The following is an 18,149-nucleotide window of genomic DNA, read 5'->3' as shown; positions in this document are numbered from 1 at the left end:
TTCATGTGAACTCTAAAGTCTGGACGCTGGTTTATAAGACCCTGTAGCCTCATTTGTACCATGCATCCTCTGCATTCTTTCTTTAAGTGATTCTAACCTTTTCTTATGTACTGCTCTTTCTACCTATAGCACCATCTACTCCACCATCACTAGTTTATCTAGTTAATCCTAATTCCTGCTTTATTTTATAGGCCTCAGTTTAAACTTCACTTCCTCAGGAGAGTCTTTTTTTTTTTTTTTTTTTGAGACGGAGTCTTGCGCTATCACTTAGGCTGGGGTGCAGTGGCACAATCTCGGTTCACTGCACCCTCCGCCTCCCAGGTTCAAGTGATTCTTCTGTCTCAGCCTCCTGAGTAATTGGGATTACAGGTGCCCGCTACTCTGCCCAGCTAATTTTTGTGTTTTTAGTAGAGGTGGGCGTTTCACCATGTTGGCCAGGCTGGTCTCGAACTCTGACTTCAGGTGATCCGCCCACCTCGGCCTCCCAAAGTGCTGGGATTACAGGTCTGAGCCACTATGCCCAGCCAAGTCTTTTCTTGAATTGTAGTCTAGCTTTATTTGTTCTTATGACTCCCTGTACTTTTCCCGTTACAGCCCTTATCACACTCTGCCTTCTTAGGTGTTAATCTCCATGAAGACAGAGGTCATCTAAATCTTGATTTATTTACTACTTTATTCTCAGAGATTAGTTGAAAACCTGACCCTTAGTAGGTGCTCAATAAATATTTGTTGATGAGTGAATTTAATTTAACACTGAATCATTGCTCTTTATATCTGTAATGAGGAAAGTACCAGTTTGAGTAAAAATAGAAGTCCTAATCATTTTATTTCATTAATGATTCCAAGGCGTTTTTCACAAGAACAGTAGTATTTAAGCAATGTCAGGAAAATAGTGAGTTTGATTAATTATATTCTGTTTATTCATCCTCTGGTTTCAATTATATACAACAGTGATTCTCAATTTTTAACTTAAAAAAAATCCCAACATTCCTTAGCACTGTGGCATCAATATCAATGGCTCACCAGCTCAGAAGTGGAACTGTAGTTGTCAGTCATGGGGCTGCTTTTCAGAATCTCAGGGGTTAGTATAAATAATTTGTAAGAAGTCCCTAATCCTTACTTCCTCATTGAGTTAGACCCTCCCTTGTCCATTGAGGAGTACTGAAAGAGAGTGTACTTAACTTCGTGGACCCTGTTCTTAGACATTGTTAAACTTATTTAATATTTGCTAAAATAATTCTGTGGACTGAAACCTAAGTTTAATGTATGGAAATTAAAAAGTGCAGTAGAGGCCCTCCTGACTGATGAGTATGACTGGTAGGTAGGTAGTTGAATAAGTTGGTTAAAGTGAGGACTCATTTAAAAAAATGATATGAGCTGGGTGTGGTGGCACACACCTGTAATCCCAGCTACTGAGAAGGCCGAGGTGGGAGGAATGCTTGAACCCAGGAGTTTGAGTCCAGTGTGGGCAACATAGTGAGACCCCCATCTTTGAAAAAATATATATATACCTTAAACATTGTATTTTAACTTAAAAAGCAGAACTGTGTGTTCATTGTCCAGGCTTTTAACTTTGGGCAAAGTATTTTCAGGATATGGTTTCCTTGACTGGAGTTCTCGTTCATCTTTTTTATAAATAGCACATCTATGAAGCATCATCTGTGGATTCTAATTTTAATCTCTTTAAAATAGAGTTAGAATATAAAGCAATCTGAGTGTAAAATATACTTACAGGTTTTATGATTTTTCTGTCCCAAGGTTTTTTAGCTTTTTTTCCTGGCACTTGTTTTTATTTTGTTGTCTCTTAAAGGCATATGATTCAGTTTCTGTAATACCTCTCTGTGCTTTCACATGTCATTAGTTCATATACTTTTGATCTAAATTGTGTAATTATGATAACAAGAACAATTAGCATAAATAGAAACAAAAATTGACTCTAGGTAACCATACACCCCAGCTTGTGTACAGGGAATGAGCTACTAGCCTTGAGCATTCCATGTATTATGGGTGTTAATATGCTTTACAATGGGAATGGAAACTTCTAGTCCAGTGAGTCAGTGAAGTTGGAATAGGTTAAAGAGAGCTAATACATATATACTAATAATTTTTAATGATAAATATTTTGTACAAGCCTATCCCCCACCACCCCCAACGATGTATTTAAACTATTTTTTTTTCACAGCTTAAGAAGTTGGTGTGTGTGTTTTTCTTTTTTTTAAAATATGTGTTTTTTCTTTTATCTTTGAAATACTGTTTGCTAAAAATTGTGTTGATATATTCTTTGAATAGAAGAAAGGAATTAAATGTATGTCTCTTGAAATCATACAGATTTGATTGATAAGATGAAATGAGATTAATCCAGGGGTAAAAATTTTTTATGGATTGGATCAGAAAATATTGCATTATATCATTAGAATCAAGAAAATAAGGTTTTATAAACATACAGCTACTTCAGTATCATGTCATATATTGGACATATGGTAATAGTTACTATAATGATATGCTAAGTACTTTTTGTTAATGCTTCATGTAATTATTTTAAGATGGGTGTTTTTATTTTCCACTTTATAGATGAGGAAATTGATTCAGAGAGTGTAAATATTGTGCCTAAAGCCATATAGGTATTAAATGGAAGGCTGGGGTTTGAATTTAGGTATATCTGATTCTAAAGTGTATGTATTCTGTATTATTTGTTAAGCTTTTAAAAAAATCTTACGACATTTTTGGGTTTTGTATGTCTTTTTTTAGATGAAGAAAATAGTTTACATGTGGTAGTGAACTGTGGAGAAGCATTACTGAAGAATAACACTTATTGGCCTCTTGTTAGTGATTTTATTAATATTCTTTCTCATCAAAGTGTGGCCAAGAGATTTTTGGAGGATCACGGTTTGTTAGTTACATGGATGAACTTTGTATCTTTCTTTCAAGGTATGAATTTTACTGGTACCTTTGTTAATTTTTTGGTTTACAAAATTCCTAATGCTAAATTATCAAACATCAATTAAAATATAATAGCATATCATTCAGGCTACATATGAAATATCTCATTATTTTAATTGGTATTTGTAAGTACTCTAATAAATTGTTCATAAAACATACCGAGGAATTAGGAAAAATGTCAAATGATTGAAAAAGCAACAGGAGTATAACTTTTTTAAGCATTTAAAAAATTTAACTTAATTTTTTAATTTTTAGTAGAGACAGGGTCTCACTATGTTGCCCAGGCTGGTCTAGAACTCCTGGGCTCAACCAGTCCATTTGCCTCAGCCTCTCAAAGTGCTGGGATTACCAGGATTAGCCACTGTGCCTGGCTTTGAAGCATTTGTAACCATTAATCTAGAAATGTGAAATCTATTCTCTGAGAAAGATTTATAACACATAAAACTTTCAAGTAAGATCAATTAAAATTATTTTCAGTGGCTCACGCCTGTAATCCCAGCACTGGGAGGCCGAGACGGGTGGATCACGAGGTCAGGAGATCGAGACCATCCTGGCTAACACGGTGAAACCCCGTCTCTACTAAAAAACAAAAAAATTAGCCGGGCATGGTGGCGGGTGCCTGTAGTCCCAGCTACTCGGGAGGCTGAGGCAAGAGAATGGTGTGAACCCAGGAGGCGGAGCTTGCAGTGAGCTGAGAGCCGGCCACTGCACTCCAGCCTGGGCGACAGAGCGAGACTCCGTCTCAAAAAAAAAAAAAAAAAAAAAATTTTAATTTTTTTGACTTTCTTGTTAAAAGATATTCAGTTTGTTACATGAGACAATTCATAACATGTTTCTAAGAAAACCTAATTTGTAAAAAATTCTGAAAGGACTAGATTGTTTCATTTTTAGTCATTTCCTTCTGTATGTACTGTGTCAGTAATGCCGTTTGTGTGCATAAATGTGTTTGGGACTGGGAATTGTTGTACTTGATATTTAATATAAATGTGTGCTTCCACTTGACAAGGTTTATATCTGCTTTAATTTTTGCAAGGTATGAACTTAAACAAGCGAGAACTAAATGAGCATGTGGAATTTGAGTCTCAGACCTACTATGCTGCCTTTGCTGCTGAACTTGAGGCCTGTGCACAGCCAATGTGGGGGCTTTTATCACATTGTAAAGTTAGGGTATGTTGGAAATATTTTTGTTAATTTCTGTGTTTATTTAAGAAAAAGACTTGTGAAAATATTGGTTTGTTCATTTGTATATAATGTGTGGTGTTTAATTATGTTTCAAATTGAATTCAACTGTATGAAAATTGACCCGAGACGGTAATTTTCATTCTTAGGCAGTTTGGAATTCATTATTATCAGATTTTTCCAGCCTGTTGCTATTGTGAAGTCTTTGGAACTTCATTAGTCTCCACATTCATCTTTATTGTTTCATTTATTATCAGTGCCTAATGCTTCTTATCTTTCAAGGAGTAGAATAGTCCTCAATGTTACACTTTCAAGATTCCAAGGACAAAACAAGTATGAATTTCACAAACCTTCCAGTGATTGTTATATAATGTATATTATAATGTATACTATTATAATCATTGTTTGATGGGTCTCCAGAAACTTTGGGCAATCCAGACAAATGGAATCCCTGACCCTATTAAACTAAAGACTTGACTAAAATTTTGATATATGGACACCATGCAGTTCCAGCCTGTTGTCCTGTACCAGTAATCATGCTGGACAAAATTTTGTAGTAGACATATTTTGAAGCCCTGGGTTCTAGTTTTGGCTCTGCCTCTTTTTTACTTGGGTGACTTGGTCAGCTCATTTAAAAATATTTGAATTTCTCAATCTGTTTACTGACCTTTTAAAAACAAAGTGAAATAGAAATGGACAGTAAATCTTGCTCTTTGTTATTGTGAAGCTCTCTTCCATCTACCACTTAAACATATGTGTTTCTTTAAGTAGATTTATACTGTGTTTTGTTAGTTCAACCATTCTCTAAATGCAGATGACTCACAGCCTTGTTACAGTCTTAATAGGTTCAAATTTCTTTCTTTCTTTCTTTCTTTTTTTTTTTAGAGGGAGTCTCTCTCTGTCGCCCAGGCTGGAGTGCAGTGGCGCCAGCTCTGCTTACTGCAACCTCCATCTCCCAGGTTTAAGCAATTCTCCTGCCTGAACCTCCTGAGTAGCTGGGATTACAGGTGTGCATGAGCACACCTGGCTAATTTTTGTATTTTTAGTAGAGACAGGGTTTCACCATGTTGGTCCGGTTCAAATTTCTAACAGGTCTGATTATTAATGTAGATCCCCTTGTAGGTACATGAATTTTCTCAGGTTCTGAATTAACTTTTAAAAACTCTGTGTCCATACTGTATTTCCTTTTGTGCCCTTATTGTCATTTAATGGTATCTTAAATTACTTAATTGTCCATTCTGGAAACTTTCTTCACATGCTGTACTAGCTGTGTTCAAACTGTAATCAGATACTAAGAATCTTTCTTTCATTCCAGAAATATTCCTCTCCTGACTTTTTCCTTTATTTCTCTGTATTTTAGAAATACGGATTATTAATGTACTTTAAAAATGTGGATTATTAAGGGAACTCCTTAACTGGTTTTCCTGTTTCTAGACTCTTTCTACTGTGACCTATCTCAATACCAAGCTTACTTTTCTAAGCTCTATAAATCTCCCTCTCCTTTACTTAAAAATCATTCAAGTTCTCATCACTTTACAGGATAACATCTATTTTTCTTCTAGAGACATTTAAAATTCTCCACAAGTTGCCCTCAACTTGGCTCTCATAATTCATTATCTTTTATTTTTTATTTTTTGAGATGGAGTCTCACTCACTGTCGCCCAGACTGGAGTGCAGTGGTGCGATCTCAGCTCACTGCAACCTCTGCCTCCTTGGTTCAAGTGATTCTTCTGTCTCAGCCTCCCAAGTAGCTGAGATTACAGGTGTGCACCACCATGCCTGGCTAATTTTTGTATTTTTAGTAAAGACAGGGTTTCACCATGTTGCACAGACGTGTCTCAAACTCCTGACCTCAGGTAAACTGCCCACCTTAGCCTGTAATTCATCTTCTTATACCACCTCTCCCTCCGTACCTTTATTGGATTGATTATTATTCCTCAACGTGCAGTGTCCTTTCTTGATCCCTGTGCTTTTGTTCAAGCTAGTCTCTTTCTTTGGCATACACTCTTTCGTTCTCTTTTGTTGGCTCTGTTTTTCTTGCATGAGAGTTATCTTGGAAGCTTAAAAAATACGTATGCATGAGCCCCACTGTCAGACCACTAGATACGCAGTGGGACCTGGGTAGTGATTCTAACCAAAATGAAGAACAATTAATATTAACTCTTTGAAATTTTAAAGTTTTCTTCAAATATTCTGAAGACTCAGATATATCATCTACTCATTTATTCCTCCAGTCAGGTTGTTTTCATAATGTACCTTTGTTTAATTTCCACTGTAGCATTTATCAAGAAACTGTCATATAGTATGAGGTTTGTTCATTTATTCAAAAAATATATGCCAGACATTATTTAGATGCTTAAATTTTTAATACTGAACCAAACAGATACGGTTCTTGCTCTCATGGGTGAGATAAACCTTAAGTAAGTAAACACATCTGTTTATTTCACAAGCTTTCGTAAAGTGCTTTTTGGGAAATTAACAGGTTGTTATGAGGGAGAGTAATGAGTATGAGGACTGACGATTTGAGTATCAGAGAATGTCTTTATGAAGAGAGAATATGAAGGGCCCATCTCTGTGAAGGTTAAATTGGGGTTAGTGGTGGTCGTGCGGGAGATTAGAGGGACTGCTACCTTCGGTAGGAAAGTGATTGGTCCTTTTTTTTTTTTTTTTTTTTGAGACGGAGTCTCGCTCTGTCTCCCAGGCTGGAGTGCAGTAGCACGATCTCGGCTCACTGCAAGCTCCCCCTCCCGGGGATTACGCCCTTCTTCTGCCTCAGCCTCCCGAGTAGCTGGGACTACAGGCGCCCGCCACGATGCCTGGCTAATTTTTTGTATTTCTTTTTTAGTAGAGACGGGGTTTCAGCGTGTTAGCCAGGATCGTCTCGATCTCCTGACCTCATGATCTGCCCGTGTTGGCCTCCCAAAGTGCTGGGATTACAGGCGTGAGCCACTGTGCCCAGCCGTGATTGGTCTTTTTAAGGAATTTGTGGCTGGAACCACAGAGTAAACAAGGTGGAGTTGGAGAGAGAGGCAGAGATCAGATTATTATTGCAGGTATTCGCAGATCATGTTAAGGACTCTTGGATTCAATTTTAAGGAGAAGCCACTGAAGATTTTTAAGCAAGGGTTTAATGTGATCAGATTTACACTTAAAAGATCGTTCTGTTCCTGGAGAAGACTGGATTTGAGCAGGAGTAGCATGGGTGGGAAGCAGCAAGACCAGGAGTAAATAGACCAATTAAGATGCTACGGTAAATTGATCTCACTTGTATGTAGAATCTAAAAAAGTTGAACTTATAGCAGTAGAGAGTAGAATGATGGTTTCCAGAAGCTGGGGCTGAGGGAGTGGGAAATGGGGAGATTTTGACTAAAGGGTACAAAGTTTTAGCTAGAGAGGAGGAATAACTTTTTGAAATCTATTGCACAGCATGGTGACTGTAGTTAATAATAATGTATTTTACATTTCAGAATTGCTAAAGGAATAGGTTTTTAATGCTCTCACTACAAAAAATGATAAGTGTCTGAGGTGATGGATATGTTAATTAGCTTGATATACTTACCCCACAATCCTTGTGTGTGTGTGTGTATATATATGTGTGTATATATATATATACATATATTTATCTCGAAACATCACATTGTACCTCATAAATACATGTAGTTATTATTTGTCAACTAAAAGATTCTATGACAGTAGTCTGAACATGAAATTCAGGTAGCATGTATATTAGATATATATATATTCAAAGTATATTTTGGATATTCAAGATGTATTTTTGAGGTAGCATCTACAGGCTTGGTGATGGATTGTACATTATTGATGAGAGAGACTTTTGAGTTACTGTGTATGGAAGTGCTATTTACAAAGGTAGTAAAGACTGAGAGAACGTCAAATTTAGAGAGATCAGAGTTAGCTTTAAATAGGTTAAGTTTGAGATGCCTGTGAAATATCCAAGTAGAAATAGAGAATAGGCAGTTGGATATATGAGTCTCATGCTCAAAAAGTAAGTCTGGACTGAGGTTATACATTCTAGACCCTTAGACATATAGAATATATTTATCACCAAGGGATGGAATGAGATTAAATAGGGAGAAGAGAGATGTGAACCCTGAAGAAAGAACTGTCATTTAGATATTAAGGATAGGGAGAAGAGAAAAATCAGAAGAATGCCATGTCATGTATGTAAGCCAACGGAAGACACTCGGTAAAGTGGGTTGATATGATATTGATATAAAAAGATCAATATTTTAAGAAGATTATTCTGACTACTGTGTTTAAGATGAGTTTGAATTATGAGGCTGAGGTTATGTTTATCTCTTTGATAATGAAAAATTATTGTTTCTGGGCAATAGTTCATATTTCAGCTTTGAAGGCTAGAATTACAGTGCAGTATGGTTCTCCGAATATATGAAATAAAGAGAACAGAGAGAAAACAGACTCCTGTTGTCCTGGCAGTATCAGAGAGTAACTTCTCAGTTATAGGAGCATCTGGTTCCTCGATAAGACGTTCTCTTGGTGAACACTTAACACTATGTGAGACATTGTTCCAGGCACTTTTCATATATTCTTATCTAACCTTCATTGCCTCTCCTATAAAGTACATGGCATCATTCTGTTCTTTCAGAGGTTAAATAACTTGCTTAAGTTCACATACTATAAGTAGACACTGAATTTGAAAGCAAATTCATCTGATTTAAAAACCAATGCTCTTTATCACTTTGCTATAGTTGTTTTTTAAGCAAGAATGTCCAAAGCTTTTTAGCTGCAGTGCTGTCAGGGTTTAGAAGTATAAACTGGAAGAAACACTATTATTTATAGGAAAATAAATGTTATTTCTCTGTTTAAATTTTCTACTGTAAAATATAAAACTTAAGGATTAAGTAATTTAAAAGGAAACTTCACTTGATAAATTACTGTCTTTGTATGATTGCATTGAATGCTATTTGATTCTTGAAAACATTAAGGGCTAGTTAAAAAAAGTAATACTACCCAGATAGCTCAGTCAGTACAGCATCATACTTTTAATGCTAGATTAACTAATGACATGAAGATTGGATAAGAGAATGACACGCTTCTAGAATTTTACTGATACTTGCTTTCTAAGGAGAACATTAAACTGCAAAATCTTCATCCGGTGGCAACTATAGGTTACTACAGACTTGATAGAAGATTAATGTGGTCTTGACTCTTTGGAGCACTTAATTGCTTGTCACACATACTGTTAACCTATGATACAGAGCATTTTATGTACATCATTTCACTTGCCTCTTCAGGACAGTACTGGGAAGTAGGTTGTGTTATGCCCATTTTTACATGTGGAGAAACTAAGACTCATAAAATTTAAGTAATTTGCTCAAGGTCATAAAACTACTAAGTTAGCATGCATACTGACTTTTTTTGGGGTTGGGGAGTGGTGGTAGTGGGAGATAGAGAGACAATCAGAACATGATTATGAAATATGCTGTATTTATGAATGGAATTAACTGGTCACCGTTTTAAGACTCTTAGTACCTACTTGTCAAATTGTTCTCCAGAAGGTGGTACCAGTTTACACTTGCACTAAGAGCCTGTAATGGTAACCCATTGCCCAAATGCTTGATGAAATAGGAGAACATTTGGTTTTAAAAGTTTATTTATCTGTGAATTACCTGCTGCTTTAGTTTGGTTATGACAGATTATTTATGATAACTTGTAAGTGCCATTAATTTTTTTTCAGTGAGAGGTGTGGAATTGAATGTATAAAATAATATTTTATAAATATAAATCTCATATAGCATAGATTAAAACAGGATGAGAATGTTAGTAAGGTGACCAGGTAAGTGATTTTGGTCTCTATTGTGGGAATGGAAATAGGCATGAAGCTATATGATAATATCAAGCAAGAATTGACATGACATGGAGATGAGTAAGGTGAAGGAGAAGTCAAGAATGAATGTGAGACTTTCAGCTTTTTAAAAAGGCATGTTTATATCATTTTTTTTTTTTTTTTTTTGAGACAGAGTCTCGCTCTGTCACCCAGGCTGGACTGCAGTGGCCGGATCTCAGCTCACTGCAACCTCCGCCTCCCGGGTTCACGCTATTCTCCTGCCTCAGCCTCCGGAGTAGCTGGGACTACAGGCGCCCACCACCTCGCCCGGCTAGTTTTTTTGTATTTTTTTAGTAGAGACGGGGTTTCACCGTGTTAGCCAGGATGGTCTCGATCTCCTGACCTCGTGATCCGCCCGTCTCGGCCTCCCAAAGTGCTGGGATTACAGGCTTGAGCCACCGCGCCCGACCATGTTTATATCATTTACATAGGTAGCTGATGAGTTTAACCCATGTGGCTTTGATGCTTTCTGCACTTACACATTTTACATTGATACCCCAAAATATCTTTTTTTAACTTAAACACCATTTAACCATTTTAAAGTATATACTATTCAGTGGTTTACAGTGTATTCATAAAGTTTACCACTACTACCACTATCTAATTTAGTACCACTAAATAGGAACTCACCTATTTTGGTGGATCTGTTTTACCACAAAACATTGTAGTTGTCTTTTACAGTACTCTTACTTCAAGTGGCACACACATCATGTCTTTTCCCTAATTCTGTTGTAAGTCAAGGTATTCACAGGTTACTTACAGTCCGCGTATGCTCTACCCTTTCCTTTTAATTGTGTAAAATATACATAACATTTACCACTAACTGTTTTTAGCTGTGAAATTCAGTGACTTGAAGTACATTTACAGTGTTGTACAACTCTCGCTACTATCCATGTCCAGTACTTTTTCATCAGCCGCAAAGAAGCTCTGTACCCATTAAACAATGACATTAGGGAATTTATAATAAATTGGTGGGGGAGTCTCTTGAAATGGAGTTTGATTGAAATCTATTTAAAATCTATTTCAGCTTTCATTCATTTTTAGAAACGTATTGTAAAAAAGGAAACATATCGACTTATTTAATTTTCATATTTGTCACTGGTTGTTTATGAAGGGACAATTTCTTGAAATGGCAAATATAATATTGAAAATGTTTATGTTTTACCATTTTATGTATACACAATGCATATAATGATTATTACATATAATTTAATGTTGAAAATATATGTTTATATATTACACATTTATTATATATAACTTACTATTTTAGGAAACTCAAGAATATACCCGAAATGTTGTTAGATATTGCCTTGAAGCTCTTCAAGACTGGTTTGATGCTATTAACTTCGTAGATGAGGTATGTATATTTTTTGATGTATGTAAAGACATTTAAGAAAAGTGTTAGATTTCATTTAATGTTGAAAATAATAACCTTTTCATAGGAGAGGGAAGGAAGTAATGAACATATTAGGCTTTGAAAAAGAGAAACCTAAAGGGGAGACTAGTTCTTTAGTTCTTTGACATTTAGGAGATTCTGGAGCACACTAATATGTCTGCTTATTTCCTAGAGAAGAGTGGCATGATTTGTTTTTCCATTATTAAGTATATATGTTTCATTATTTCTTATTGAGTGAAAATTAGTTTCAGTTGAATATATAAAAGTGACAATGCAAGTGTGAATAGGATAGGGGAGATTAATGAAAAGGGTATCAACTCTATTAATTGGACAGTGTTCTGCTTGTCAGAGTAGGAAAAGATGGGCTTGAACAAAGGTGATTATTGTTAATAATGAGAAGAGCTGGCACAGGACTTGGTATGTATGAATTGAACAAGTCATTGCTTTTATTAGTCAGCCAAGTTTACCATCAGAAGCTCCTTCTATTCCTCTTATGAAGTAGGGTCAGAATATGCCATATGCAAAAAAGAAAGACCATGTTTCAGACAGCTCACCCCCACTTCATCTAGTTTCTGAACCTTGGGCACACAGAACATTGCTGTGTGTTTGTGTATATGTGGAGGGTAGGCAAATATTATCTCTTGTGTGTATGTGTGTTTTTTTCCTTTCTGTTTTAAAAATTTTTGACACAATCACAAATCTATTGAAAAGTTGAGTGGACAAAGAACTTTCTATTCTTGAACCATTTGAGAGTTCAGTTGTTGACTTGATGCCTCACTACCCCCATGCATTTAAGTGTTTCCTACAAACAAGGATATTTTCTTATATAGCCAGAATGCAACTATAAAAATCATTAATATATTATTAACATTTAATTCTTATAACTCATTCATGTTTTATCAGTTGTCCCATGATATCTTTTATAGAAAAAGGATCTGGTTCAGAATTGCATTTTGCATTTTGTTATCATGTCTCTAATCTCCTTCTGAGACATTTTCCCAGTCTTTCTTTGCATTTTAGGACAGTGACTTTTTTTTTTTTTTTTTTTTGAGACATAGTCTCACTCTGTTGCCCAGGCTGGAGTGTGATCTCCGTTCACTGCAACCTCTGCCTCCCAGGTTCAAGCAATTCTCCTGTCTCAGCCTCCTGAGTAGCTGGGATTACAGGTGCGTGCCACCGCACCCAGCTGATTTGTTTGTATTTTTAGTAGGGACAGGGTTTCACCATGTTGGCCAGGCTGGTCTGGAACTCCTGACCTCAGTTGATTCACCCGCCTCAGCCTCCCAAAGTGCTGGGATTACCGGTGTGAGTCACTGCTCCTGGCCAGGACAGTGACATTTTGAAGAATGCCTCTCAGTTTGGGTTTGTTTCATGATTAGATTCAGATTATGTATCATTTTCAGGAATATTACAGAAGTGATGTTGTAGTCTTTTCATCACATCCTATCTGGTGGTTTGTGATTTGTGTTCTATTACTGATGATGTTCCCTTTGGTCACTTGATTAGGGTGGTACCTCCTAGACTCTTTCATCATAAAATTACCCTTTTTCTCATGTAATTAATAAAGCATTTTGTGATCCAGTTTTTAATACATTCATTTATTTTTGTCTCTAGAGATTCATAGTTTCTATTTTATTCAATGGGTTATAAGCTATTTCTGTCATTATTTGATGCTCAAATTGCTTCAGATTTGGCCAGTGAGAGCCCCTTTAAGCTTAGTTTCTACTTGTCCCATCATTTTTTGAGAACTTCCATGTTTTCTGGCCCATCAGGATGTTTCAGACTCATAGTTTCCCCATCCATTCCTGGAATCAATAATTTATTTATGGATCCCTGGTTACTTTTAGTGTGGAACAATATTTAGAAAAATCTAGGTGCTACATGTGCTCATTGCTATTGGCGTATCACTGCTCCCAGGACTTCACAGTGAACAGAGGAGTGTATGTATGTAAGTACATATACATATTTGCATCTATATTTTTTTGTCTACAGTGAAATCTGTGAGTTCAAACTGATATTTTTAATTCAAGTTTAACACTGTAGGATTTATTCTAGTTTTCTTCAACAGTGGAAAACCTGGCTTCCATTATCTTTAATATGTTTACTTAACTATAAGTACATATTTATGTATGACCAATCTCACATATAAATATGAGAAGTGACTCTCATCTCAGTTGCCTCTCTTTCCCCTGCATGGATGCCTCTTTTCCCTGCTTTGACTCTGAGTCCTCATTCTATTCCCCCTTTTCCCACACGTGGACACCCTCCTCATCCTGCTTGGGCTCTGACTCCCCACTTTGGATTTCCCTTCTGTGGAGAAGCCCTGTTCACCCTCTTTGTGCTTGAAACTCCCGCACCAGGCTCTTCCTGTTTTTGGATGTCCTCCTCATTCTGCCTTGGCTCTGATGCCTCCTGCTGGGCTCTTTGCACATGTGGATAATCTCCTTACCCAGCTTGGATTTTGATTCCCTATTCCAGGCTGGCCTCCTGTATTGTTGCCCTCCTTACCTCAGTCAGGCTGTGATTCCCCATTTGGAGGCCCTCCTCACCCAGATTGGCTCTGATGCTCTACACTGGGCTGCCCTGCTGTGTGGGTCCCTTTTGACTCTGTCCACATCTGATGCCCTATGCTAGGCCACACCCCCTATGCCTGAGCAACCCCTGACATCTCAACCCCTCGATTACCCCCAACAGTTGCCCTCCTCAGTCTGAGCTCTGACTTCCCTCTCAGTTTCCTAACCTTTAGATGCTTATTTTACCGTGCTCCCTCTCTTTACCTTCCAGTGGCTTTAGGAATGGTTTAGGAAGGGAAGAACCCTTTGTTATCTTTAATTCTAATCCCTCCTTTCCTGAATTAATTTTTCTTTACTCCTCATTACCCCTCCCCCAACATTTGTGTCAGCTCTTAGCCTTCAACCTGGATTTTGTCCATTTGGATTTTGATTCTGCCCTGACCAACTCACCTTGATTCTTTGCTTTGTGTAATTGTTGGTCTTTAGGCTTAAATTCTGTTTATGTAAATGGTAATAAGTCAGTGTTCAGAGAGAACATTCTCCAGCCTTCACGGAGCTCCATCCCACTTCCAGCCTGCTTCCCTCCTTCTTCACCCTGTCCAGGGTCAGTCCCTTAGCTGGAGCTTTAACTGAAGCTTTTCTCAATCCAGCTTTCTTTGGTGTTTGAAACTGCAGGAGTTATTGTTGAAATAGTAGCATCACTAAGGCAGCAGTAAGATTGAACTGGGGGAAAATTATACAAAAGAAAATGATATTTAAATTAATCATGCTTGGAATCAGGAGTATAGTGAAGGACAGTTAGACTCGTGTATGACATACAGAGCAGCTGAACTCTAGGAAATAGTGTATTTGTTTTTCATACAGAAATATTTTTAGGAAGATATTGAATGTTCTCAAAAATTTAAATGGATTCTTAAAAGAATAGAAATTAAGTATAGAACTTAAGGAATCAAATAATATGTTATTTATTTATTTATTTTTGAGATGGAGTTTTTGCTCTTGTTGCCCAGGCTGGGGTGCAGTGGCACACTCTCGGCTCATTGCTGCCTCCACCTTCTGGGTTCAAGCGATTCTCCTGCCTCAGTCTCCCTAGTAACTGGGACTACAGGCTTGTGTCACCATGCCTAGCTAATTTTTGTATTTTTAGTAGAGATGGGGTTTCACCATGTTGACCAGGCTCGTCTCGAACTTCTGACCTCGGGTGATCCACCCACCTTGACCTCCCAAAGTTCTGGGATGACAGCCGTGAGCCACTGTGCCTGGCCCATGTCGTGTTTTTATATGGTGCTTAAAGGTTTTATTGTTCCTCCTTGTTTTTGTCATTGGGAAGTGGAGATGCAGAGATATTAAATGACTTGCCTATTGTTACGTAGCAAATTATGGTACTTCTGGGTCCACAGTCCACATTTTGGAACTTCTTGTCCGGTAGTGTTTTAACTATGTTGGTTGTTGGCAGTGGAAAGAGCTTTAACGTCAGGCAGATTTTAGTGTAAATTGTGACTCTGCCGTAATTTAACTAGCTATGTAGCCTTGGATAGATTTTTTTAGGTTTAATTTTTAATATATTTTTACCTTTTTTTTTTTTAACCCTGCTGAGCCCATTTCCTCATCTGTTGAAGTTGGTAACATTAACCAGTGAGGATTGACTAAGAGGCACATATTACATGTGTGATAAACATTCGTTCTTCTTCCATCCTTGTGGGTGGATGTCAGAAGTCATTATGGTAATCTAGTACAAATCAAGCAAATAATTTTTTTTTTTTTTTTTTTTTGAGACAGGGTCTCGCCAGTGGTCTTGAACGCTTGGGCTCAGGTGATTCTCCTGCCTTGGCCTCCCAAAGTGTTGAGATTACAGGTGTGAGCCATTGTGCCTGGCCAGTAATATGTTTTGAACTGAAGTAAGCCAAATCAATCATATAGAAACGGGATGGAATACATTTTCCTATAAGATAGGCCATTTAAGAGTTCTTAAAAACATGAATATCATGTAGGGCAACAATTGTGAGTTTGTAGCAGGGTGGGTTTGGCTAGAGTCCTCTGGTAAGAGAAAAGTAGAACATGCATTCATATAGCAAATATTTATTGAATGTTTACTATGTTATAAACATAGGGGATATAGTGGTAAAACAGTCCCTAACTTAAGGAAGTAGAAGACAAGTATATGGTTAATTTGATTCCTGTGCTTCTGTAAAGTTGTGACCAGGTGCTATGTAGGAGGATAAAAGGGAGCACCTGACTTAGCCTGAAGAACCCAAGAAAAGCTTCTTAGTAGAAGTGTCAACCGAGCAGTCTTAAAGATACGTTAATCCAATGGGAAAAGGGATATATAACATTTGGGGCAGAGGGAATAGTGTATATGCAAAGGCACAGAAGCTTAGTAAGTTAGGGGCAGTACCTATGGTGCATGAATTTGTGTGACAGAAGATGAGGCTGGAGAGGTAAGCTGTTTCTTCTCAGGAGTTGGAAGGTTATCAGGAGGCTAAAACCATAGGGAGTCATTAAAAGATTGTGAGTGGAAGAAGTTCAAGATTAAATTAATGTTTAAGTAAGACCACCTTCTGGCAGTATATAGCGGGTAATAGAAGATATGTTAGTTAAGGTTCTTTTAATGCAAGGGGAAAAATAATTTAAAGCAGCCTGAGTTAAAGAAGCAGTCATTTATTATTAATACATAGGGGTGTCTCAGGGTTAGGGCACCTGGCCCTCAGGGATGGACTGGAAATCTGAATAGGAGCTCTTGTCGCTTGCCTTTGCTTTGTCCTGTGTGTATGTGCCTCATTTTTTCTTCCCTTCCCGTACTTTGTCCATGTGGTGAAATACTGCCTTCTTATAGTTGCCTAATGTTACCATTTCAGGCATATTCCCAGATTGTCTGTGAATGTCCCTGAATCCCAGTTCCAATTTTTTAAGAGAGAAAGTCATTGCTCAGGCTGGGTCAGATGTCCCCTGCCCTGCCTCCAGTCAAATATGCCTACTATAAACTTGACTATCAGGCCCCAATCTCTGTGTGTGGTTGAGGTGGCAGAGAGTGGGAAAGGGAGACACATTCTGAGAAGATGGGAAGCTTGTGAGCTAGGCAGACACCACAAAAGGTGTTTTATGGAAAATAAAAGTAGAAGTAGCAGTTATCACTAAAACCTAGGCGCTAGGTGTTAAGTGCCTGAGCTAAGGTTAGTTAGGTGCAGTGTAGACAGAAAGAAGAAAGTGGATTTAAGAAATTATTTAAAAAATAAGTAAACATAATTTGATACCTCATCAAATATAGGAGGCTTGTGAGAAGGAGGAAGTCTACATTTCATATTTAAATTACTGGGAATCTGGAGAAGAAATATTGAGGAGGATTGAATTTTATGGCAAAGATACTGAGTTTGGTTTGGACACACTGTATTTGTAGTCCCATGGAATATTAAGTATTGATGTTCAGTAGACACCTGAAAGTGAGATTTGGAATTCAGGAGTGAGATTTCTGCTGAGATTTGGGAGTCAACTGGGTAGAGTTAGCAGCTGAAGCTGTGAATCTGGATAAATTCACATATAATGAGAAGACTATAGAGTGAAGAATGGAATCCAAGTACTATCAGTATATATAGGAATAGAAGAAGCGCTTATCAAGTAGCCAGTCTGTGACATTAGACAAGGAAGGAATATGGACTTTAACATTATGGAGAATGTTGAATATCGGATATGCTAAAGCCCTGAAAGATAAAATAGAGTCCATGGCTTATTAGTTAATAGCAATATGTACTGGGTACTGTACTGTTTTACTTATTTCTCACAGCTGCCCAACTCTTTATTATTCCTACTCTAAGGACCAGACAGCTTAGGCACAGAGAGGCAACTTGCCCGGTTTTACAGGTAGCTGGCAGAGACAGGATTCTGCACTTAGGGAGAGGCACGGTGGCTCACGCCTGTGGTCCCAGCACTTTGGGAGGCTGAGACAGGTGGATCACTTGAGGTCAGGAGTTTGAGACCAGCCTGGGCAACATGATGAAACCCCATCTCTACTAAAAATACAAAAATTAGCCGGGCGTGGCAGTATACGCCTATAGTCCCAGCTACTCAGGAGGCTGAGGCAGGAGAATTGCTTGAACCCGGGATGCAGAGGTTGCAGTGAGCCGAGATTGCGCCACTATACTCCAGCCTGGGGGACAGTGCGAGACTCAAAAAAAGAGTCTGCATTTAGGCTGGGCATGGTGATTCACGTCTATTAACAACACTTTGGGAGGCTGAAGTGGGCAAATTGCGTGAGCCCAGA

At 37.7% G+C, this 18,149-nt stretch overlaps 1 protein-coding gene across 8 annotated transcripts in view; it reads left to right on the top strand.

Moving 5' to 3' along the window:
• Positions 1-18,149, top strand: part of UBR3 (ubiquitin protein ligase E3 component n-recognin 3) — a 279,870-nt gene that overhangs the window by 84,260 nt on the left and 177,461 nt on the right. For all 8 annotated transcript variants that reach the window (XM_033231180.1, XM_033231173.1, XM_033231172.1 and 5 more), the window contains exons 9-11: positions 2,749-2,928; positions 3,974-4,107; positions 11,256-11,342. In XM_033231180.1, coding sequence (XP_033087071.1) covers positions 2,749-2,928; positions 3,974-4,107; positions 11,256-11,342 — 401 coding nt within the window. The remainder of the gene's footprint in view (positions 1-2,748; positions 2,929-3,973; positions 4,108-11,255; positions 11,343-18,149) is intronic.

Source organism: Trachypithecus francoisi, unplaced genomic scaffold (assembly GCF_009764315.1).
Source record: "Trachypithecus francoisi isolate TF-2019V2 unplaced genomic scaffold, Tfra_2.0 Lachesis_group13, whole genome shotgun sequence".
NCBI lineage: Eukaryota > Metazoa > Chordata > Mammalia > Primates > Cercopithecidae > Trachypithecus > Trachypithecus francoisi.
This window is presented reverse-complemented; position numbering and strand designations above follow the sequence as displayed.